At 42.4% G+C, this 25,613-nt stretch overlaps 1 protein-coding gene across 2 annotated transcripts; it reads right to left on the minus strand.

Moving 5' to 3' along the window:
• On the minus strand, window positions 1-25,613 carry abcb10 (ATP-binding cassette, sub-family B (MDR/TAP), member 10). Of its 2 annotated transcripts, XM_084058046.1 has the most exons (16): window positions 25,345-25,613; window positions 25,167-25,262; window positions 22,193-22,587; window positions 18,448-18,654; window positions 14,856-15,058; window positions 10,494-10,628; window positions 9,413-9,559; window positions 7,305-7,440; window positions 6,224-6,319; window positions 4,990-5,199; window positions 4,607-4,686; window positions 2,666-2,846; window positions 1,938-1,981; window positions 916-950; window positions 531-589; window positions 1-288 (listed from the first exon to the last, which is right to left on the minus strand). In XM_084058046.1, exons 1-16 carry the CDS (start codon window positions 25,374-25,376, stop codon window positions 95-97), a joined length of 2,250 nt encoding a protein of 749 aa, XP_083914172.1. In that variant the 5' UTR covers window positions 25,377-25,613; the 3' UTR covers window positions 1-94. The 2 variants fall into 2 exon arrangements, with proteins under 2 accessions (XP_083914172.1, XP_083914173.1); XM_084058047.1 differs by having other exon boundaries at window positions 25,167-25,613.

Here is a 25,613-nt window from a genome sequence, read left to right on the forward strand (position 1 = left end):
GTCATGCTTTGCGTCCCTCTCTCTCTCTCCGCTAGTCTCTCTCTGGTGTCTCCGTCTCCCCTCTAGTCTCTCTCTGGCGTCTCCGTCTCCTCTCTCAGCTCAGAGCCTGCTGGTGTCCCTGCTGCAGAAAGGCCTGTCTCTCCATCAGCTTGTGGAACAGTCCGTGTTGGTCGGCCAGCAGCTCGGCGTGCCGGCCCACCTCGGCCACGCGCCGCTGGTCCAGGACGGCCACGGCGTCGGCGTTCTGGATGGTGGAGAGGCGGTGGGCGATGATCACGACTGTCCTGCCTTTCGGAGGACAGAAGAGGAGCAGTGTTAGTGTCATATCGTATCCACGCCGTCGGTCAGAAACCTCTTATCTTCATATCTTAACTCATTCATTGCCACTGACGTAAAAAACGATTTTTTTTTCCCCCCACGTTTTTCTCACAGAACCCAAGATATCGTGATCCGAAGATTTGCTGCTCCATTCACTTCTTGGTTAAATATAAGCTTAAGAGAGAGAGAGAGAGAGAGAGAGAGTATCAAACCTTCCATCAGGCGTTCCAAGGCCTCCTGAACCAGGAACTCATTCTCTGCATCCAAGGCACTGAGGACACAGGATTAGAACGGTCATCAACAACTGGACCAACTGACCTATACTGTCCCCAGACCTACTGACCTATACTGTCCCCAGACCTACTGACCTATACTGTCCCCAGACCTACTGACCTATACTGTCCCCAGACCTACTGACCTATACTGTCCCCAGACCAACTGACCTATTCTGTCCCCAGACCTACTGACCTATACTGTCCCCAGGACGTTTTTATGTGTTATCCTTTTAGCTTTAACGTCTGACTGTACCTCGTGCTGTTTACATTACTGACTAATAAAGTATTCAATCAATCAAAAAAAAAGTCTCCAGTTTCTCACCTGGTAGCCTCATCCAACAGCAAGATCTTAGGATTCTGAGAAGAGAGAGACACATTATTCACTGTTTATAAACCCTAGAATGAGACGTCTGTGTTTGGAACTGAACAGATGTAATCAGAACATGTTTATCATAAAAATAAATGATTGACAGAGCTCGTCATGCCTCATCAGTGGGAAAACAGGGAACGCTGGAACTGCTTTTATTATTTAATAATATATTATTTAGCTTTATTTATACAGGGTAGGTTGACTGAGCATGCATGTATTTTACAGTAATGCATGTTTTTGCTCACAACTGGAACCTCTACTCTGAGAAACGCAGGTGAGATAATGTTTGTGACTTGTCAAATATTACTCAACTACAAGTGAGAGTTGCTCAGTCACATTTTTACTTGAATTAAAGTACTTGTAGATTGGCTATTTTCACTATTTTTGAAATAGGGCTTAAGTGGTTAATTCATAATGCATTTTTGTACGTTTGGGTCCCTTTCCTAGATAGTTAAAAGTACAATAATTGTCTTTCAAATGTAGTGGAGTGAAAGTAAGAATTTTCAAAAAAGAAATACTCAATTAAAGCATTGGCTCTCAAAATGGGGTCCGGGGACACCCAGGGGTCCTTGAGGGGTCCCGAGCAAAATGAGTTAATATAGTGTCACAATCATTTTAAACACTTTAAGCATATGTTAAATGTTGGCTATTCAAAAATAGCAGATGTACAAGCTTGCATCACTTGTGTCACGTTGTGCCATGTTGCAAGCTTGTACAAAAATCTTGAAAGTGTTTTTTTTTAAACAAAAATCTTCTCTTTTGCGGGACAAATACAAAAAACATATCAATTTGGGGGTCCTTGACATGAAAAGGTTTGAGAACTACTGGTTTAGAAGGCATGTGTAGAATGGGTCTCAGGTCTTAATGGGTTGAAAATGTACTCAAGTAAATGTACTTTGTTACTGTCCACCACTGACAGGGTCACAGAGGTCAAAGGAGGTCATGGTTAGTAAACAATGAGTTGTCATGGTTACCTTGAGCAGCGCTCTGGCGATGGCTATTCTCTGTTTCTGACCACCTGCAACCACACAACAAGAACATATTATACCGTTTGCTGTCGGGCAGAAACCTCTTAGTATCTCCATATTGTTTCATGAATTAAGCCAAATACATATTATTTTGGGTGGTCCTTGACCTGAATAAGGTCGAGAACCACTGCTATAGATGTGATGAAGAGGCCCGGTGCTTCACCACGATCCCTCATCTGACCAGTGTTCATTTTGACAGTAAATTTTGATTTAGTTTAGTCATACAGTCATATAAAATGTCACTTAGTTTTAGTCATATAATATTAGTCATCTGAAAAGTTTTAAAATCTAAAGTTGACTTAGTCGACTAAAATGTATGTTGGCGGTGCCTTGATGGCGTCATATTAGCTGATTTCACACTTGGTTGCATGCTGAAAATAGCCGATCTACAAGCTCACAACGCATAGCACTGCCGAGCGCAACCAAACATCAAATGACTGAAAAAAGGTAGAGGACGTGTTGTGAGCTTGTAGATCTGCTATTTTCAGAGCGCAACACCCGAAAGCAAACAAACATAAAATGACTTGTCTTTTAGTTCTACTGGATCTCTTCTCCACTAGATCCCTCTTAGTTTTAGTCATCATAGCTTATTTTTTGTCAGTGAAAAAAGGTAGTCGACAAAACATTTTTGGTCATAGTTTTAGTTTTAGTTTACAAAATGAACCCTCTGGTACCTGACAGCAGAACTCCCTTCTCTCCCACCACCGTATCAAAGCCGTGGGGGAAGGCCTGGATGAAGTCGTAGGCGTTGGCGTCCCGGGCCGCCCGGTACACGTCCTCTGAGCGGACGCTGTCCGGATCCACCGCTCCGTACGCTATGTTCTCTCTGATGGAGCAGGAGAACAACACAGGCTCCTGGAGGAGGAGGAGGAGGAGAGACCAGAGTGTTAGAATGATGTTCTCTCTGATGGAGCAGGAGAACAACACAGGCTCCTAGAGGAGGAGGAGGAGGAGGAGAGAGACCAGAGTGTTAGAATGATGTTCTCTCTGATGGAGCAGGAGAACAACACAGGCTCCTACAGGAGGAGGAGGAGGAGAGACCAGAGTGTTAGAATGATGTTCTCTCTGATGGAGCAGGAGAACAACACAGGCTCATACAGGAGGAGGAGGAGAGAGACCAGAATGAAGGAATGGTGGGTGTCTAGTCCTGGTTGGTTAATGCAGGACTAGAATGGATTTCTACCTGAGGCTCATTCTAAATCAGTACTTTTTCTGTGCCAAGGACTCCCAAAATGATATATACTGTATTTGTCCGCGGACCCTCATCTGAAAATGTTTTTTTTTTGCCAGGGACCCCCAGAAGATGATTTTTCAAAAATAGCAGATGCACAAAGCTTGCAGCGTGGCACAAAGTGACGCGCTGTGAGCTTGTACATCTGTTATTTTTGAGAACCACTGTTCTCTATTATATATATATATATATATATATATATATATATATAATCTAAAATAACATGCTTTCCCGGTTTCAATGGGTTAACAGCGTCATATGTAACCTGTTAAAACAAGCGCCCAAATCCCAAATATTCCAGAACTAAAGTAAACCAAAACTACCCGAAAGTTAGTTGGGGTATTTGGGGTACTTTTCGGTGATTAAAAAAAGTTTTCCAAAACTGTCCAAAACACAATTTAATTAAAACATTGTGGAAAATAGTGTATAATAATCAACAAGCTCACAACGTGTCGCGTCGCGTCGCATTGTGAGCTTGTAGAGCGACTATTTTTGCAATTTGTTGTACAGCCAAGTATTTAGGGCTTAAACCTGCAATGTCCTATCCCATGTAGGACACTGCAGATTTAAGCCCTAGATACTTTGTTTACAATATATATTGTTGCTGTCGGGCAGAAATCTCTCTCCAAATTCTAACTTTTTGTGTTTGCTTTTGTAAATTAACGCCCTACTTGATCATACTACAGTGAACAGCGTCACACACATGTTTAAAAAGTAGCAGATCTAATCTGAATCTTGAAAAGTAACAGTTTTGGACATGGAGATGACATCCAGAACAGAAAGACCTGTTTGGCCAGACAGAGGAAAGTTGTGCTTTGAGCTTCATGCAGTACCTCTTTTCAACCAGTAGATGTCCTACCACACCACAAGACCTACTTTAGGCAAGTGTACAGTATTTGCATAGCAGTGCATTTCAACAACCAGCCAACTCAAACAGCTTCACATAAACCCCACAGTAGACTGTAGTAATACAACCACTACAGTTGTGTTAGTTATAGTATTAAACATATTCTACCGTACAGAATGATAAAAAAAAACTTTTATTCACACACAAAAAAGTTATGGACCATGAACATGGGAGAGAATAAGCCAGAATGGTTCCGTTTGTTTCTGTAGCAATACTGTATTTCGTACAGTTTTAAAGGAGTAGTTCACCCAATGGAGACTCTTTGAGTACCGAAAACTCCGCCGGTCATCAAATTATTGGCGACAAGAACTAAAAAATCTCCATGAGTTCAAGGCTTCATGGGGAATCGTGTAATTGCTAGAAAAAAAACTATTTTTTTTGGTGAACTACTCCTTTAAACCCAGAAGAATTAAATCCTGTTATACGGTATTTTACCAATAGACACATTATAAGCAAACAGCATCTATTTTTTTTTACCTGACTGACGGTTCCAATGTGACTTCTCAGCCAATAAGGATTTAGATCTCGCACGTCCCTCCCATCTATAGTGATGACACCTGCAGTGGGGGAGAGGGGGGGGGGAAGCGTTGTGAGCTTGTAGATCTGCTATTTTCAAATAGCCTAGGTATAAAATAGGGCTAAAGTGGTTAATGTATGTTTTATAATGTAATCATTTATATCTGAAAAGTAACAAGTAACTAAAGTTTTCAAATAATTGTAGTGGAGTAAAAGTACAATATTTGCCTCCGAGATGTAGTGGAGTAGAAGTAAAAGTATCGACAATTTGAACACTCCAGTAAAGTAAAAATACCTCAATTCTTTGAGTAAATGTACTCAGCTACTTCCCACCACTAACTCACCAGCATCGGGGTCGTAGAGCCGGAGCAGCAGGGACACCAGGGTGGACTTCCCGGAGCCGCTGGAGCCCACCACGGCCATGACGGAGCCGGCCGGCACCAGCAGGCTGAGGTTCTGGAAGATGGGCGCCTCGGAGCGGGCCGGGTAGGAGAAGGACACGTCACAGAACTCCAGCCTGCCCTTCATCTGCTCCTCAGGAAGGACCAGTCCCTCTGGAGAGCGAGAGAGAGAGGAGACGGACGGAGGGACAGAGAGACAGACATTTTCAGTTATTCACAGCAGTGGGGTCTCAAAGTGGGGTCCGGGGACCCCCAGGGGTCCTTGAGGGAGTTCCAGGGGGTCCACAGCTAAATGATAGATGGTTAGGAACCAAATGAACCCTTATGGTTCTGTAACTCAGACGGTGTACAAATGGAACCAAATGAACCCTAACGGGTCCATTTGGTTCCATTTGCTCAGCTCATAGCGTGGCACTCGGTGCCGCGCTATGAGCTTGTATATCTGCTATTTTTGAATAGCCAAAGAAATCTAAAATGACACAGATGCTTCTCCAGGTGTTAAAGGGTTCAATATAGCATAAAAATCGGATTAACGAATTGCAACCCTATTTTATTATGTCAGCTATTCAAAAACAGCGTTGTGTGCTTGTAGATCGGCTATTTTCGCAACATTTTGAGGACTCAACAATTTGAGTACTTTTTTTTTTTGCACAAAATGTAATGTTCTCTTATGGGGGTCCCTGGCACAACATCTTTTTAGATGAGGATCCGTGGCAAAATAGATACAAATGTGGGGGTCCATAAAAATCAGTTGTTTGTGAACAACTGATGTAGTGAACGTATGAAATGCAGTTACACCATGAATGTGTTTTCAGGAAGTGGACAAGAAGCAACAGGAAGTCAGTGTGAGGTTAAAAAGGTGTAGTAACAGTGTGTGAGGTAACGACAGTGTGTGTGTGTGTGTGTGTGTCTGTGTGTGTGTGTGTGTGTGTGTGTGTGTGTGTGTGTGTGTGTGTGTGTGTGTGTGTGTGTGTGTGTGTGTGTGTGTGTGTGTGTGTGTGTGTGTGTGTGCGAGTGCGAGTACAGTGTGAGTGTGAGTGTGAGTGTTTGTGTGTGTGTTTGTGTGTTTGTGTGTTTGTGTGTTTGTGTGAGAGAGTGTGTGTGTGCGTGCGTGCGTGTGTGTGTGTGTGTGTGTGTGTGTGTGTGTGTGTGTGTGTGTGTGTGTGTGTGTGTTTACCATTCAAAGGAAACTGAGGTTTTCGGTCCAGTAGTTGCCACAGCCTGATTCCTGCTCCAAAGCCCTTCATCAGCTCAGAGTAGAAGGAACTCATACCTGACACATCAAACACAGAGACGGTCAACAGAGACAGACTCATGTACCAGTGGAGCTCAAAGTGGGGTCCCCAGCAAAATGTGTTAATACAGCACCAAAATCATTTTAACCACTTTATCCATTTTACCATGTACAACTGCTATTTTTGAAAAAAATATGATAATAATAATATATATTTTTTGACATATTTGCCATTTTTTAACAATAAACTTCTGTTCTGGAGGTCCCTGGCACAAAACCTTTTCAGATGGGGGTCTGTGGCCAAATACATATCAATTGAGGGGTCCTTGATATGAAAAACGTTTGAGAACCACTACCATATACGTACTGTATCGGTCTGGCAGATACATCAGCCATTATGATTTGTGATTTATGACTCATGATTTGTGTTTTAGGTTATTTGAATTTTAGATATATATATAAATCGGCAAAATAATTCAGGGGGCGGCAGTGGCTCAGCGGTAGAGTGGCCGAAGGGCAACCGCAAGGTTCCCAGTTCGATCCCGGGCTCCCCCAGAGAGTTAGTGTCAAAGTGTCCTCGAGCAAGACACTGAACCCCTAAATGCTCCTGATGAGCAGGTTGGTGCCTTGTATGGTTTCCTCCTCCATCGGTGTATGAATGTGTGTGTGAATGTGTGTGTGAATGTGTGTGTGTGTGTATGTGTGTGTGTGTGTGTGAATGTAATGCACAATCTATGTAAAGCGCTTTGCATAAAAGCGCTATATAAATGTTATAGAAAAATTGAAATAAAACATGTGTTACTTTCCACCACTGTTGGTGACTGAGAACTTTATTCATGCAGTCGTTGTAACTTGCCTGACGTTGCTTGGTGATTGCAGAGTGCATCATAGAATTTGAAACAACAACAACAGTGAGCGTGTGTGTGTGTGTGTGTGTGTGTGTGTGTGTGTGTGTGTGTGTGTGTGTGTGTGTGTGTGTGTGTGTGTGTGTGTGTGTGTGTGTGTGTGTGTGTGTGTGTGTTACCTGCCACACTGACGCCCACCCAGAAGGCGTACATGAGGAAGGCAGACAGCTCTCCTACGGTCATGTGTTGATTGGCCATCAGGAGACCTCCTTTATACAGCACTGCCAGGATCATGATGTTACCGCTGAGCCCCGTCTGATGAGGCACACACACACACACACACACACACACACAGGCACGGGCACACACACACACACACACACACACACACACACACACACACACACACACACACACACACACACACACACACACACACACACACACACACACACACACACACACATATATATAAATCAAAAGTATTGCATAAATAAAATCAAAATATCTGTGAAAATTGCAGATCTACAAGCTCGCACAGCTTGTGAGCTTGTAGATCTGCTATTTTCACTAGTTTGGGTCCCGGACAAACATCTAATTTCCTTTTTGGGTCTTGAGCTAAAAAGTCTGGGAACTCCTGCTTTATTCAGTTTGACAATGACAAAAAATTGACAAGCTCATAGCTTCCCAGGAAACCCACTTTGAGAACCTAAAGCAGCGCTCGCGGAACTCAGCTCCGCCTCTTTCCCGACCTCATCACTGTCGTGCCAATAATCACGGTAAAAAGCACATCCTCTCATGTAGATATTGGGTGCGTTCGGAAAATTGCGCACCGGAGCGCACTCGCCTATTAGTTTGTATTGGCCAGTGCGCTCAGTGCTGTATTTCCGAACGCACCCATTATCAACAATGAAACACACCTATGAAAACAGGTAAGAAAACAAACAACAGGTGCTGTCAGTCCAGCACCTGTTGACTTACAAAGTCAAACAAAAAGGTCCACGCACCAACTATAGCTCCCGTTTGAAGGACTTATATTGTTGCGGTGACGTTTCGAAATCTGAAAATGTCACTGCAGCACTGACAGCTCTTCAAACGGGAGCTAGCTGGAGTGTGGTGCTTTTGTTATACACAGAGTTCCCACACATATTTAACCCATTCAATCCGAGAACGCAAACTGTGTAATTTTAGATTTTTAGCTATAATAACCATTATCTTATACTTTGGGCTATTCCAAAACAGCAGATATAGCGCACTATGAGTTTGAAGATCTACATTTTTTTAGAGAGGCCGGATGTGGATCCATGTAAAAAATGCTTCCGGTCGTCCGCTCCAATGTTAACTCCTTGACTAAAAGCTTAATATCTCCATTTCTTTTTAACGTGGTGGAAATGAGCCGTTTTCGATCGCCGATCACTCTGCAATGGAGGATCGCGTTAGAAATATTATTGTTCCAGGCATTAGTCGGGACCCTCCGCCGTCTCGAACGCACGCTTTGTTTACATGCGCGTCCTCGTCAAGGCTTCTACAGCACGAAACATACGTATCAGCGTAAGTGGATGGAAGATATACTGGCACTGGATGTACCCTATTTTAATAAACCTCTGGCACCCGATGTGTTAAAACACTTGCAGGATTAATGTACCGGCAGGCTCCATTTAATCTCTGACAACATTCAACTAGATCTATCAATGTGTAACCCAGCCTAGGGATCATTTTCTAAGCAAAATAGAATAATAATTGTATACAAATCTTTTTTAAGACTGAAAATCAGCCGGGCTGACAGCTCTATGGGCCTAATGCATTGGTTCTCAAAGTGGGGGTCCCCAAATTATTTTGGGGGTCCCCAGATGATAACCTTAATGTGCAACATTGTTTTCTCACTCAACAGTAAACGATCTAACATACAGAATAAGTATACAGGGTATCTGCACGTTTCTAAAGTTACAATTTAAGGACTTTTAAGACCTTTTTAATACAGCAAAAAAAAAATTATATTTATCTGTGGAACCGAGTCACACTAAATGTAATGCCTCAACTCCAAGTTCTTGTCAGGGTGGGGGGGTCCCTAGTTAAAATATAATTATTTTGCGGGGGTCCCCAGTTTAAATATGATTATTTTGGGGGGTCCCCAGTTTAAATATTATTTTGGGGGGTCCCTAGTTTAAATATGATTATTTTGGGGGGTCCCCAGTTTAAATATGATTATTTTGGGGGGTCCCTAGTTTAAATATGATTATTTCATGGGGTTGAGAACCACTGTCATACACAAACTACACACACTTACCGCTCCGAAGAAGCCGGCCCTCATCCAGGCTTCTTTCCTGGCCAGGCCGAGGACCAGGTCAGCCTTCTGTGTGTACGTGTTGACCTCTGACAGCTCCTTACCGAACGCCCTGACCGTCCGCATGTTACTGATACGCTCCTCTGCCAGCTGGGAAGGAAAACACACACACAATGGCTTTTATTTTTAACAGAGGTCATATCGTTAGCACAGTAGACCACAGTAGTGTGGTGTGTATGTGGTAGAGCCCGTCCCATTGCCGAAGTTGATTTTGGAGTCCATAGAACACTGATTACCCGTGTTTCAGATAGATCTCAAGATTTGATTAAAATTTCTATTTAAGAACATTTAAGTTATAGTATACCGTAATTCCCGGACTATAAAGCGCACCTGAATAAAAGCCGCACCAACTACATTTAGGGAAAAAAACAAACGTGTACATATACAAGCCGCACTGGACTATAAGCCGCAGGTGTAAAATCCATAGATTTAGAACGTCCCCTAGTGGCCGTTAGCTGTAAAAATCCATAGATTAGCCGCACCGTTGTATAGGCCTCAGGGTTCAAAGCATGGGAAGAAAGTAGCGGCTTATAGTCCCGGAAATTACAGTAAATCTCTGCTGTCGGGCAGAAACCAGCTACTGTCTGTCCACAATATATACTTTTCAGGAAATGTAAAAAAATAACATGTTTTTTGAACAACACAATACTGCCTCATCAAAGTTGGTTTGATGACTTTATACATGGTCAGATAGTTGAATGTGTCCTTATATTATCATCACTTTACCCAAATACAGCTCAAGTGGAGTTAGGAGGACAGCAACAATATTTTACACTTCAATATATGAATAGAACATTTAACTTGAATACAATGAACATACAAGTAAATATAAAATACAAACATAAACTGAACTTTTGATTTATTTAACCACTTAAGCCCTATTGAAAAGTTAAAAATAGCTAATAATCTACAAGGTTCATCACATCTTGTAGATGTGCAGTTTTTGAAACCGTTCTGAAAGTTTTGTTCAGGCTCTAGTACTGTATGTTAGGCTGTGTGAGACGTTTGCTACATGTGTCAGTACCTGCGTGGCCTGTGCCAGCGCGTCCTGCGTGCGTTTGGAGATGGAGCGCAGGAAACGGCCGTAGAACACGGCCAGCAGCGCTACCGGAGGGACCACCAGCAAGACGAAGCCCGCCAGCGTGGGAGAGACATAGAACTGGAGGAGGAGGAGAGGAAGAAAGAGAGACAGAGAGAGGATGGGTGAGTGAGTTATAAGTGTAGCTTACAATTTAGGCATTTAGCAGACGCTCTAAATCCAGAGTGATTTACAGTAGTTAGTTAGTTAGTTTATTTATTTCGGTCATGATTTCTTTTTACAACAAAACATTTGAAACATACAGTACATCTTAGTCAACATGATGACTATTTGGCCGAAAAGGTATGGGCTGAAGCCGAAGCTTATTTTGCCCACCTTATTATCTTTTAAAATAAATTATCATAGTAGCTTAAAGAAAACGTAAGCGCAAACAAAAGAAAATGAACTAACACAAACTTCAAATATTACATTTCAGAATAGATGAAACAAAACAAAAAAAGATGAAGGAATAAATAATAAGTAATAATAAGTGTGTTTACTGTGAGCAGTAAGCTCACAGTAAACACAAGGTTTGCATAGACTTAAGTCAACTACAAGTCCCACAATGCATTGCATCTAGAAATCAGCCCATCCCACATTCTGGCATTCATGAAGCCAGAAATTTACCTTTTTAAATGTAGCAAATGTACAAACTGTAGCATAAAATAACACAAGTAACACTGATAACTAACTACACCATACATGGGTAACTGGCGGCCCGGGGGCCACATGCGGCCCTCACCTTCACTTAATGCGGCCCACAGGTTAATTTACAAAAAAAGTAAAAAAAATAGGTTTCTGCCCGCCTGGAGTGAGTGTGGAAATATAGCGGCCCTCTCCATCATCAACTGAACTACACAATGCAAACAAACATGTTTTAAATGAAATGGTTTCAGCGACCGTGGAACGCTACCACGGCAACCTACCATAACAGCAACATAATGTGTTAGTGTAGCCGTTTACCTGACGGCATAGCAGAAATGACGTCATTTCTGTTACACGTTTACGCAACCGAGAAATGACTGTACTTCCTTGTACATAATAAGCCAGGAGGAAGTAGAAATGTTTGGTAGTGACAGGAAAACCTGTTGGTCAACCCCCCCTCGGGAATAATACAAAATAAACAAAAGAAGTGAATGATACTTCTTTTGGATGATAGAAGCTAGGTAGAAGCTAGCGTATAATAGGTTACACCTATTGCTCATTATCAGATGGCACCATTTGTGATTGTGTCTACTAGAGCTGTCAAACGAATATTCCATATTCGAATATTATTCAACTATTGGGAAAATATGTATATTCGAATATGAAAATTAATATTCAAATATATATATACATTTTTGATTAAAACAAAAAAAAAAAAAATATTTGACAGGGACAATACAAAAAACAATGTATCAAGTTATAAAAACAAACAAAAGATATGTTTAATGGATCCGAGCACTCGATACATTGTTTTTTGTACTGTTTCTGTCAACAACAAAAAAATCGAAACATTTTTTTTTGAAGAAAAAACTTTTTTTTTAAATAATAATAATAATATTCAAATATATTTGAATATCTGTAAATATTTAAGACCAATATTCGAATATCTTGAGTTGACAGCCCTAGTGTCTCCTCACTCTGTGTGTCAGAGGAGGGCTGTGACATCATTGATGGGGGAATCCAAGCTAATAGAAACGGCAGGTTTTCTATTCCTAGAAAGTTAGCGTGCTATAATGGAAGCCATTGTTCTCGCGTTAATACAAAGAAAAGAAAGAAAAACCCTGCCCACCGATGATGTCACTGGTAGGCGGTAGATTTGCATCAGTTGATGTTTTATTAACATGACCAACTATATGAAGACAGGTTGAAAAATGGGTGGAGTCGTCCTTTAATGAAATGTTGATTAGAACCAGTTGGTCAACAAAGCCTGTAGTCTAGGAATAGTGACTGACTGGCAGGAACCCAGAGCAAGATAAGATAAGAAGGAAGCAACCACACTTCCTCATAACAGAACCACAGCACACACCACACAAGACCTTTACACACTTAACTGGAACTGGACGCTCAGATTACAGCACGTTTTACATGTCTTAAAGGATTTGGAAATCTGGTAGATACTAGGGCTGTGCAATTAACCGAAAATGTATCGAAACCGACATTTTAGAACCAACAACGGACATAATCTTGCTCATTAATCCAGTGGTTCTCAACCTGTGGGTGATTTTTCTTGGGTGGGGGGGGGGGTCCCCAGATGACAGTTAAGTGACAATTTAAGTTGGGAAAAAAGACCATTACTGCATCAAAGGTAATCAACAAACTATTCTAAAAAAACACTGGCCAAATTGTCAAATAATATGAGAAAGAGATTCTTGAAAATAGCTGATCTACAAGCTCACAACGCTTCGCGACACGAGAAATGCCATTAAATGGGGGTCCGTAGCCCTAATGCATGTCAAACTGGGGGTCCTTGAAATCAAAATGGTTGAGAATCACTGCTATAGAGCCGTAAAAAAATCTTCTCTTATGGGGGTCCCTGGAATATCTTTTCAAATGGGGGTCCGCGGGATAATAAGTGTCAATTTGGGGGTTCATGAAAAGGTTTGATAAGCACTGTATTACATAATGGCCGGAAATGATAGCATTTGGCCAGTAAATGAAGAATCTTATCGACCACGTTGGCAAACCAAACAAATACCTAACAGCGGAAACCCTGGCTAAACACTAGCATCAATTCAATTAGATCTCACAAATGTGATCTCTCTGTACAGCATAGCTTCTTTTATTTGCTTTTGTGTCTTAGTGGCTACAATGGAGTAGCCTGGTAAACCCTCCCTCCGGAAATCTCATTTCCATTTGATTTCAGGAGTGAGTCTGGCACGATCGCCCATTCTGCAATATTGGCTGTGGGCTGGAGTTGGGCGGGAGTAATACCGTTGACTGACAACCCCTTCAGCCAATGATCGTTGTTCCCCTTCAGCCAATCAGCAGTTCACCAGACTAATGTGACGCAACGGGACTTTTGAGACGGCCATGCCCAAAATGGTTGCCTTATTCGGATACATGTGTCACTGCCCGCCCCGGCCGGTTCTCTGAATTTTTATTTTTAAATAGGCTCCGTCATGATTAATTGACCACATATATGAAGTTAAACAACTAAATTCTATCCAAACGATATCTTAAAAGTAAATTCCGTGCCTCAAAATAGAAGTTTGAGAGCTTTTTGAAGTAAAAAAAACAGTGGAGAAAATAGCGGACAGAAAAGATGGCTGCCGTTCGTGTTTTGTCGGCTGCATTCAGGCTGCACTCGGTGCCATTCGGGCTCACTCGAACTCGCCACCTGATTGGCCAACTGTCGCTGTCAATCACAGAACGATGTGCGACGACGCTGATAGGCTCGTCCGTTTGGTGTACAACACAGCCAATATTGCAGAATGGGCGATCAGGCCAGACTCACTCCTGAAAACAAATGGAAATGAGATTTCCGGAGGGAGGGTTTACCAGGCTAACAATGGAGCTCTGCTTCTTCTTCTAACCCTGTGGTGAATATTGGAGGAGACGCCGGTAATAACTTGGGCCGTGAAGTCGCATTCAATTACAATAACCGACAAATCATCTCAATTGCATTTTATGTTTGCATGTGAGAGACATTCAAACACAGACTGAAACTATAGCCAGAGAAAGGAGAGCGTTCAAATGGACCCATCGGTTCCATTTGTAAACTCTCAGAGTTCAAGTAACACGTAGGATTTTACAGTGTAGATTTGGGTCTCAAAGACAAAAACATTATGGGGGTCCTTGAAATGAAAACATGTGAGAATCACCGTTTTAACACTAAGACTTGAAGCCGATTCTACAAATGTCTTCTTAATCCCAACAGTATTCTGAAAAAACTATGTTTCTACATCAGTGGTGCTCTAACTTTTTCATGTCAAGGTCCCCCGATATTTATTTGGCCGTGGACCCCCATCTCAAAATATTTTGTTCCAGGGACCCCCCCAGAAGCAAAGATTTGAGTAAAAAAATGTTTGCTTTAAAAGGAATATATATATATATATATATATATATATATATATATATATATATATATATATATTCAAAGATTTGCACACATTTTCACGTTTTTTCAAAAATAGCAGATCTAAAAGCTCACAGCGCGGCACCGCGCTGTGAGCTTTTAGATCTGCTATTTTTGAATTGCCAAAGTGTAAAATAATGCTTTTTAGCTCAAATAAAAAAATGACACACAGATGAGTTCCAGGTCTTAATGGGTTAAGATAAAATGTCATGTGATCATTGTGAACCAATAGCAGCCGTTGTTCCTACCATCATGCTGACCCCGGCGGTTGCCTGGGCGACGGCCCTCAGGCCGTCAGACAGGTTGTCGGTGATGGAGCGGCCGACCAGCGCCGTGTCAGAGGAGAGGCGGTTGATGAGCTCGCCGGTTCGAGTCCGGTCGAAGAACGCCACCTCCTGCGTCAGGATGGAGGAGAAGAGGTTGACCCGGAGGTTCCTAATGATCTCCTGACCTGAGGAGGAGCATGACATCACACGGTTAGAGAGAGAGAGAGAGAGAGAGAGAGAGAGAGAGAGAGAGAGAGAGAGAGAGAGAGAGAGAGTGAGAGAGAGAGAGTGAGAGAGTGAGAGAGAGAGAGAGAGAGAGAGAGAGAGAGAGAGAGAGACAGAGAGAGAGAGAGAGAGGGAGAGGGAGACAGAGAGAGAGAGAGAGAGAGAGAGAGAGAGAGAGAGAGAGAGAGAGAGAGAGAGAGAGAGAGAGACAGAGACAGAGACAGAGACAGAGACAGAGACAGAGACAGAGACAGAGAGAGAGAGAGAGAGAGAGAGAGAGACAAGAGAAATACAGCTAAGTTAACCAGTGTTTTTCAGGCCAAGGACCCCTTAGCTAAGAGAGAGATGAAGCAGGGACCCCCCCTAGTGCTGCACGATTCTTGCTCAAATGTGAATCACGATTTTCCTCCATAAGAATTGAGATCAAATTTCTCACACGATTCTCTTTATATTCTCTAAATATTAAGCAAAAAATAAATAAATATCGCCATAATTAAAAATCGAGATTGCATAGGTGTCTGAATCGAGATCACGATATTTTTTCGATTAATTGTGCAGCACTACCCCCCACTACAGTATAACATAGAGCACCGAAGTCTGACGTAATTTACGCATCCTACCTGGTTCGCGGTTTTCCACCTGTATCAAATATGAGTGACTGACTATCATAAACGACACAGAACCTCCTCCCTGACAATATCGCTGAGACAGTTTGTTTATTTTAGGACCACAATTCTTATATGAGACGATTCTATGATGACCCAATGTTATTCTCCATAGAGAAATGACTTTACGAACCTGGGGATGAACGAGTGACGTCAGGACTTCTGTACTCTATTGTGTTGCAGATTAAACTTTTTCCTAGACTTCATAGATAGCTTCATTATAGTCGGTGTTGTGTCAATCCATGTTGGTTTGTTGACTTATCTTTATTATTAATATGTTGGATTCATTGTTAATGTGTATTTTCAGACCGTTCATCACAGTTAGCATACTTGACCGTTAGCTTAGCTCTGTACTTGGTCTGCTCTTTTCCCCCCCTCTTCACCAAACTCACAGCGTGAGGCGTTGTGAGCTTGCAGATCTGCTACAGTATTTCCGGCTAATGTTCCCCTCAGAATAAGTGGTTAACTCATTCACTGCCACTGACGTAAAAACATTTTTTTTCCCAATTACGAAATCTGCCACTACCACTTTCAGTTTCCGCCTGCCGCTGCTCTAAACCTTCCACTAAATCGCCATTATCTCGGCTTTGTTTTTCTCCGCCGTGGTGCATCAGAAACGCTGTTTAGAAACCGCTACTACAGCAAAATGGAATGTCGCCGATTGAAAATGTCTTCTCTGGGCCACTCACACAGCTACCCTGTGTGTCTACAAACAGCTGAACACGCCATCATAAGGGATTTAGCGAGGTCTGTGGCGAGGTGGAAAAAGTAAGTGAGCCGTGACGTTCACATGGCGAAACCTCCCCGATCGGAATGTTTGTTGTCTGAGCGGCGTGCACGTATCGTGGGTGTGTTTAGAAACGATTGGACTTGCGATCATAATGAAATTTTTATTTTTTTATTTTTAAAGTTATAAAAAACACTAAATCGCTGGCAGTGGGCAAACACAGCCAGAAATAAAATGCGTAATGTAATTTTTTTTTTTAATGGCCCCTCTGTTGCATCTCTGAGGACCCCCTAGGGGTCCCCGTCGGGACCCCCTGTTGAACACCCCTGCTCTTCCTAAAGGACTATGAGACACTGTGGGAGGTGGTGAGGGTAGCTAAGGTCACCACAGGGAGCTCTCTTTCGTCCCTGCAGGACACACACTGATGTATACGAACAGCAGGTGTTATAACAGGGCAAAAATAATTAACCCAATCAATCCGGGAACGCATCTGTGTCATTTTAGATTTCTTTGGCTATTCAGAAATAACAGCTCTAACGCGCTATGAGCTTGTAGATCTGCTAGTTTCAAAATATCATGATTTCTTTTGCAAATCTCTGAATACATATTTTGTAAAGCGAACATTTGTAAAATGTTCGCAAAGATTTGAGTAACATGTTCGCTTTAAAAATGAATATCCTCAAAGATTTGTACAAGCGGTTAACAAAATCGATCCACGATCTTTCAAAAAATAACAGATCTACAAGCTCATAGCGCGGCACTCGGTGCCGCGCTATGAGCTTGTAGATCTGTTATTTTTTGAAAAGCCCAAAGAAATCTTACAATGACACAGATGCGTTCCCGGTCTTAATGGGTTACGGAAGGACAAACATCATCCTAGAAACCCACTGTTTGTAATAACACTGGAGGTGTCTCCCAGCCTGGGGATAAAGGCTCAGAGAGAGAGCCCTGAATAAGGACACATGGTCAAATAACAACAACAACAAAAGAACACAAACATAGACGTGTATATAATGTATGTATGTGTGCCTTCTGCTTCTTTTGTACATCTGACACGGCAGCAAAACATATGGTTGCTCTCGGGCAGACAGCAAAAAAAAATTCCCCCCTAAATGAACGTCCTACTTGATCTTACAACAGCAGCGTCACACAAAGATATCAAAAGTAGCAGATCTGCAAAGCTCCAAATGAAGCAACACGTTTTGAGCGTGTAGATCTGCTACTTGTATTTGATTTTTTTTTTAAATCCTGAAAAGTTACAGTTTCCACCCGACAGAGATGATATAAGATATTTTGAGATGGGGGTCCGCGGCCAAATACATATAATTATGGGGGTCCTTGACATGAAAAAGTTTGAGAACCCCTGACATAGGCAACGTCATACGTTTTTCAGAAAACTGTTAGGATTTAGAAGACGTTGGTAGAATCGGCCTCAGGCCTTAATGGGGTGAGAGAGTCTACTAAATGCCTCAATTGTTAAATTGTAAAATGCTAATTGTTTTAAAAAAATCACACCCTGTGTGAAGGAAGCGGTGGCCTTTGATGAGCCCCGTGCTCAAACATACATACGCACTTCTGGTGGGGAGTTTGTGTTGTCATCAATATTTGTTTATAGCCCAGCCAATAAGAATACAGAGGGGAATACATACGGACGGACGGACATACGGACATACGGGCATACGGACGGACACACGGACTCACGGACAAAGTCAGATATAGAGCGGTTGGCACCGCTAAAAAAGGAGGGGACCAAGTGCAGGCCCCAGGGGGACCCCGGTCAACTAAGTATAGGGTTTTAAGCAGTTGTAAAAACTCAAGACCATCCAGATTTTCCCAGGCCGAGTCATTATTAGACGCGTTCTGTATCTGTAGCTGATTCTATATCTGTCATATGACATGTCATCTAGACGTATTCTGATTCTAATCACGCTGGTTTTGGGCGCTGTGTGTGTCTCACCTGAGGTCTGCATGAGGTAGACCCTGGCGGCGTTGGCGGCCCCTCCACACAGGAAGACCCCGGTCAGCATGATGCAGAGGGACGTGAGTGAAGCGGTCATGCTCTCCGTGTCGGCCCCCGCCGTGTAGATGGTGTCGATCACTCTGCCCAGGAAGAACGGCGCCGACATGGTCACTCCGCTGGACACCACCAGGAAACCCACCGCGGCTGAGATGAGGAGACACACACACACACACACACACACACACACACACACACACACACACACACACCACGGTTAGGTACAAGTACCGTTATTCATTTATTTTTCTACATTTTTTTATCCCGTGATTTTTGTAAGGGACCAGTCGAAATGTACAGAAGGGGGCCCCTGGAGGAAAATAGGGGAGGGTCATGCCTTTCTAATTTTAGTACAAGGGAGGGTCAGCTAATTTTACTTTGAATCCAAGGGAGGGTCATGCAATTTTGAATTGATAAAATAGTCCATTTTTATATACATTTTTAGTACAGCAGAACAGTGTTCAATGACCCCTCTCTATTTCAAAGGATACAAAGGATTCAAATTCAGTAACACCTTGGTCTGTTTAGAATCAATGACGGTCGTTAACAAGCCATCAACCACAGCAAGTGTGAACGACCCAGTCAAATCTATTCAGCGTCTTAACGATGGTGGTTGAACAATTAAGCAACACTTCAACAGGTGTTAGGCATATTAGAGAGATGCTTTATCCCAATTTCCAACACAGAGATATCCTCTTTTAAGTGTGTTTTTGTTGCTCATAGAATGACATACACCAGGTAGGTTACAATAACCAATTTATAACTGGATATTCATAATCATTTGAAGTAATTCTGTGCATGTGATTAATTTGGATCTATATGGACAGTTGTGCATAGATGCCAGCCTAGTTCCACAAGTAAAACCAGAATCATCAGGCCATAATTGATAACCTAATTGTTAAGACTTAGACAGGGGCCATTTTCGAATTTCCTACTAATGATGACTCAACCAGGTAAACCGGTACAGTTTCCCTTGAAATTCTAACTCCCATTTCTGTGGAAGTATTAAGGAAGGTTTTAGTACATCAAAGTAAATACAGGCTTTTATTTGATGTATGATGACGCATCAATGTTGTCAGTTACTTGGAAGTCGGATGTCTGACTCGGATGTCCGACTTCCAAGTAACTGACAACATTGATGCGTCATCATACATCAAATAAAAGCCTGTATTTACCTTGATGTACTAAAACCTCCCTTAAATACACACTATGCTGTGTGCGTGTGTAAAACTGTCATCCTTGAGTTGAATTTCCTTTCTGTTGTCACGCACATTAACAGTATCCACCATCGATAAAATAAAATATATTACAAATCTTCACTTTCCTACATTACTAAATGCATGGTCAGGGACCACATGCAATACTATGATAGGCTATATCGTGGGACAATATATCGTGACACTCCTATAGGTGGGGAGGGTTAATCTTTTTTTTGTAATCACTTGGGGAGGGTCATTGATTTTTGTTTTTGTCAAAGGGAGGGTCATGGCATTTTAGATCAGGGCACATACATTTTCTCCAGGGGTACCCTTCTTTAAAAATCTACCTGTCCCTAACCCAATTTTTTCACCCAGTGCCATTTGTCTAAGTAATCCTGGGCACTACACTCCCTCTGCCAACCTAGGGAGAACCCGGAGCTGACCTCATGCCTCCTTCAATGCATGAGGGCTAACAAGCCTTCTTATCACCCGACGGAGGGGTGTTTCCCCAGTAGGACGTAGCGCGTGGAAGGAACACGTTATTCCAACCAGTTCCTTTCCCCTCCATCAGGCGCCCCGGCTGACCAGGGGGAGGCAGTACAGAGACCACTGGATTACTGCATGTTTTTGTGAGGGTATTAAATACCCTAGGAGACACAGGTAGAACATGCAAACTCCACATAGAAAGGCCCTTTCGCCAACCCCACCTAGGGTATGGGCGCTGATGACGCGGAGAAGAAGACACGCCCCCAGTGCCCACAGCGTCCCCACAATCGAAGCCAGGACCTTCTAGCTGTGAGGTGACAGCACTACCGACTGCGCCACCGTGCCCCCACAAGTACCATTATTTAAAAGGTACTCATCCAATGCCGTTTTGACTATACATGCACCTCATGGTACTCTAGAACCTCAAAGGCATTAAAAGCAAAACTTCAGATCTCTCAAAACAAACTGATCAGGTTACTACTTGGCCTCACACCTAGGACCAGTGGTGGAAAAAGTACTCAATTTTTTTTAGTAAAACAAAGTATCAATAAGTACTCTGTTACAAGTAAAAGTCTGGAATTCGAAATTTCAAAGTACAAAAAAGTATTGGTATCAAGATGTACTTAAAATACCAAAAGTAAAAGTACTAAAATGTTTGAAAATGACAACGTGTCGCATAGCGACGCGTTGGGAGCTTGTAGATCTGCTACTTTTGATGCTTTTGTGTGACGCTGTAGTATGATCAAGTAGGACGGAAAAAAAAACAAAGAGTTTGAATATGAAGACAAGAGGTTTCTGCCCGACAACAACAACGATATGTACTGTAGTTCAGTCAGTCGGTTTCCCCCACTGCTTCCTGTCAGTGAGAAGGGGGAGGGGCCAGCCTTCTGTTACATTACGCTGTAATGATTACAGCAGCCCTGAGCGAGGTGACCTGAGGTGACATGGCCACACCATTCAGAATAACTGCTTATGATATTATCGTTGCTGTCGGGCAGCCAGAAACCTCCTATCTCCATAGTTCAACTTTTCGTGTTTCTTTTTGTTGCAAAGCTTTTAATACTTTTAATAATCTAATTCAGAAATGGTCAAAACGTAGCAGATCTACAAGGTCACAATGCTATATTTTTGGCCAATTTTGAAAAACGTTGTTTTTCTATTTACGTGTCAATATACGATATTATCGTCACAATGTCGATATGGAGGTATTTGGTCAAACACATTGTGATATTCGATATTCGTGATATTTTGTCCCTATTACCCCAGCTCTATAGATAGATTGGTTCTCAAAGTGGGGTCTGGGGACCCCCAGGGGTCCTTTGGGGGGGGAGAGCAAAATGCTATATATAGAGCACCGAAGTCTGACGTAATTTACACATCCTACCTGGTTTGCGGTTTTCCACCCCCGTTCTGAATCCCCATAGACGTGTTTAATATCACGTCAAATAAGAAATCTTATATCCCGGCGGTTTGACTCTTATGGATATGAAGCATCAACTGACGGTGAGAAAACGATAATGTTACTTCCGCCGAATTAGTTACATTTTCACCAGAAACAGACTGTATCAAATATAAGTAAAGTGACTGACTATCATAAACGATACAGAACCTCCTCCTTGACAATATCGCCGAGACAGTTTGTTTATGTTTGGACCACAATTCTTATATGAGACGATTCTAAGATGACCCAATGTTATTCTCCATAGAGAAATGACTTTACGAACCAGGGGATGAACGAGTGACGTCAGGACTTATGTACTCTATAACAATAATTTTAACCACTTTAACCTTTTATACTTTTGCTATTCAAAAACAGCAGATATACAAGCTCATAGCGCGGCACCGAGTGCCGCGCTATGAGCTTGTAGATCTGCTATTTTTTTTTTAAATCCCCGGCACAAAATATTTTTGAGAGGGGGGTCCGCAGCCAAATACTTATCATTTTGGGGGGTCCTTGACGTGAAAATGTTTGAGAACCAACTTCTATAGATAATACACACCAGCTAGTCTCCATCTCTCAGGCTGAGCGAGTTGCAGAATCCGCCGGACGTCGCCGATCGGAACGGAGTTCGGGGTCTGATGTTCACCGTCCTCCACCTGAGCCGTGGCCTGCTGCGGCGGCGTCTTCTTCTTCACGGACGTTCCTTCAGAGTCCGCGGTAGGAGAAGAAGAAGAACTGTACATGGACACAGGTGTGTGTGTGAGGGTCCTCCATGACGGCGGGTGGTGGTGATGTCTCCTGGACCAGACATGATGATGGTTGTGTGTGTGGAGCAGACAGCTTCTCAGGACCACAGCGTTCTGGAGGAGGACGACGGCGGCTGAGGGTTTAGCCACCTGTGGAGCGTCTCCATCGTCAGTCCTCTGGTGGTTCTTCTCAAAGCATGAGGAGAACCTGCGAGTAAGGGGGCAGAGGGGGGGGGGGGGGGGCTAGTTAATCAGACTTATCGACATACATGGGCAACTGACGGCCTGGGGGCCACATGCGGCCCCCACCTTCACTTAATGCGGCCCGCAGGTTAATATCAGAAAAGTGATATATTATTGATTTCAGCTGTTTACAATTCCAAACATGCAAACATGACCCGCTTTAATTACTTCAGTCTATATTAGTAGCTTAATGACTAGTATTAAAATGTTATTGTCCGTTTTATGTCCAATGCATTTGTATTTAAGTTCAAAGTTAACATAAGTATAACAAAATGCATTTGAAATTAAATAAAACAGTTACTTTTCAGGATTCCAATTCAAAAATAGCAAAAACGAATTCTGAATTCCAACAAAAAAATACAAAAAAAAACAGATCTACAAGCTCAAAACATGTCGCACTGCGACGCGTTTTGAGCTTGTAGAACGGCTAATTTTGCTACTTTTGTGGGACATAGAATGGCGAAAAAAGGTAAAATACGGAGAGACAGTACATGCAATGTGGCCCTCTGGAGTGAGTGTGGAAATATAGTGGCCCTCTCCATCATCAAAGTTACATCACCACTGATTTAACGCATTAAGGTGAGGCCGATTCTACAAATGCATTCTAAATCGTACACTACTTTCAAGATTTTTGAAAGCTGCTCACTTGTATATCTGCTATTTTTGAACGTCCAACGCTAAAATCTAAAACACGCTTTCCCCGGTTTGATCTAGCCAATCTAGAGGCTCACAACCTTTTGGCATCATGGTGCACACAGAGCTTGCTGATCAGCGCACACACACACACACACACACACACACACACACACACACACACACACACACACACACACACACACACACACACACACACACACACACACACACACACACACACACACACACACACACACACACACCCCTTGTCATTTAAATAGCTCTATATTCTGATAATAATCATTGATGTCAGACTACTAGAGAGTTTGTTCTCTTTAGTAAACAGAACATATATGTTCAGGTTGGGCTACCAATTCCATCCAATCAGGAGAGAAACAAGTGAAATTAGAAGAGATGAAACATAAAAATAAATAAGATACAACTGAATACTTATTTAAAAAATCAAGCTGATAAATGGGTTCTCTCTCTCCTGATTGGATGAAATTGTCAACACACCTGAAAATGTATTTCCTGTTATACTATTAAAGAGCTGGAGAGATGAGGACAGACCTATAGCCTTGGATCAAGACTATCATAGATGTATTTTGTCGATTTTGACATTTTATAATAGTGTCTTATAAAAGATAGTCTTGATCCAAGGTAGCCCTGAAACACGACTGTCATACACGACTGGTTTTCGATTTTTTTTTAAATATTTACAACTCTCACATCAGTCACATGTACATATACGTTCAGATTTCAAATATAAAGTGCTGTCCCCTGAGCCACGGATGTTACAAGTTGATCCGTTCCACGATAAGTACCCGTATCTCCCGTAATGTTCAATAAAAAGCATTTTAATCCGATCACCGGCCATTATCTATTATTCTATTATTTTTTTGGTAATGTATCAGAGTGCAATACACCTCCATACCGGTAGTGTCGCGTAGTTGAAAGCATTGGAGAAAATTCGGAGAAAATGGCCGGCAATCAGATTAAAAAGCTTTTTATTGAACAATACGGAGATACAAGTACATAGACCTTTTGCGGGCGGCTGAACTTGTTACATCCGTGGCCATGGGGGTCAGCACTTTAAATTTGAAATCTGAACGTTTATGTAGATGTAGCAGTTGTGAATGTAAAAAAATCGCAAACCAGGAACAAGTGGTTCCATGACGTTTGTCATGGAACCACGACAGTTGTAGGGTCCACCCCCCATGGAGACAAGAACTTTCCGCACTATGCCCCGTAGACACTCCAAACATGTACAAATTGAAAATAAAGGTGCTTAACCCCACGCCCAAATGTTAACTATCGCTACGGGGTAGTAGTTTAATTTAATAATCCATATCTTTCAATAAAGAAGTGTTTTAATGCCGTCTGTGGCCGATTCTGTATTGACAGGTAGTGAAGGGGCGCATCCGGTGAAACCCGGAATTACACTCAATGTAAACAGGAAGTAAACGAGGGTGAAAAAATGGCGTTCGGCCACAAATGGCATTAAAACACTTCTTTATTGAAAGATATGGATTATTACATTAAACTACTACCCCGTAGCGAGAGTTAACATTTGGGGCGTGGCGGTAAGCACCGTTTTTTTTTCAATTTGTACATGTTTGGAGTGTCTATACGGGGTATAGTGTATAAAGTCCCTGTGTCCATGGGGGGGGGGGGGGGGAACCTACAACTCTCGTAGATTGAAAACGTCAGAATCATAAATACGTCTACGAGAGTTGTATTCTACAGCTAGCTAGATCCAAGGCTAGGTAAGGAGAGACCTATTACTGAATGAACATAGTAACTATTACTATCAGACAGTTACATATAGAGCGAATAATGACACTTACAGCACCTTTAATGAACAGTAATCGATAACCGCTGATATAATCTCCAGGTTAACAGTCTTACCTGTGCAGACGTCCTCCAAACAGCTCCATCCTCCTACAGCTCGACAGATACACCAACAGTCTCATCTTCTCGCTGCTTCTTCTACCAAACAAACGACTATTCGAAACTCAAAAAACTGTTACATTCGCCGAAACAGTCCAATCCGAATAATATCCGATCCAAACCCACCACGACTCACAAGCCAAGATAAAGTCCCAAACATGTCGCCATCAGCTCAGAGTCTCCAGTGTGTCCTTGTCTCCACAGCTTCAATGGTTCGAGTCCCCCCGATCTCTGTCTACATGGTCGGGTTTTCTGGACCGTTAGTGACCGTTATTGTCATGTTTTATCAGTTAGACAGCCTCTCTTATCGGCACACAGCAGAGTGTGTGTGTGTGTGTGTGTGTGTGTGTGCCACCAACACCCAGCTGTCACTGTCATGTGTCGCTGAAGAGGACGATCAGGGAC

The sequence above is a fragment of the Gymnoscopelus microlampas genome, assembly GCF_963454915.1.
Source record: "Gymnoscopelus microlampas genome assembly, chromosome: 1".
NCBI classification, from domain to species: domain Eukaryota; kingdom Metazoa; phylum Chordata; class Actinopteri; order Myctophiformes; family Myctophidae; genus Gymnoscopelus; species Gymnoscopelus microlampas.

Excerpts from the sequence above, each read along its gene's own strand:
- abcb10 (XM_084058046.1), bottom strand. The coding sequence starts at position 25,376 with ATGGCGACATGTTTGGGACTTTATCTTGGCTT. Across the intron at positions 22,588-25,166 it reads TTTGGAGGACGTCTGCACAG|GTTCTCCTCATGCTTTGAGA; the intron begins GTAAGACTGTTA and ends CCTTACTCGCAG. Across the intron at positions 5,200-6,223 it reads ACCTCAGTTTCCTTTGAATG|AGGGACTGGTCCTTCCTGAG; the intron begins GTAAACACACAC and ends CTCGCTCTCCAG.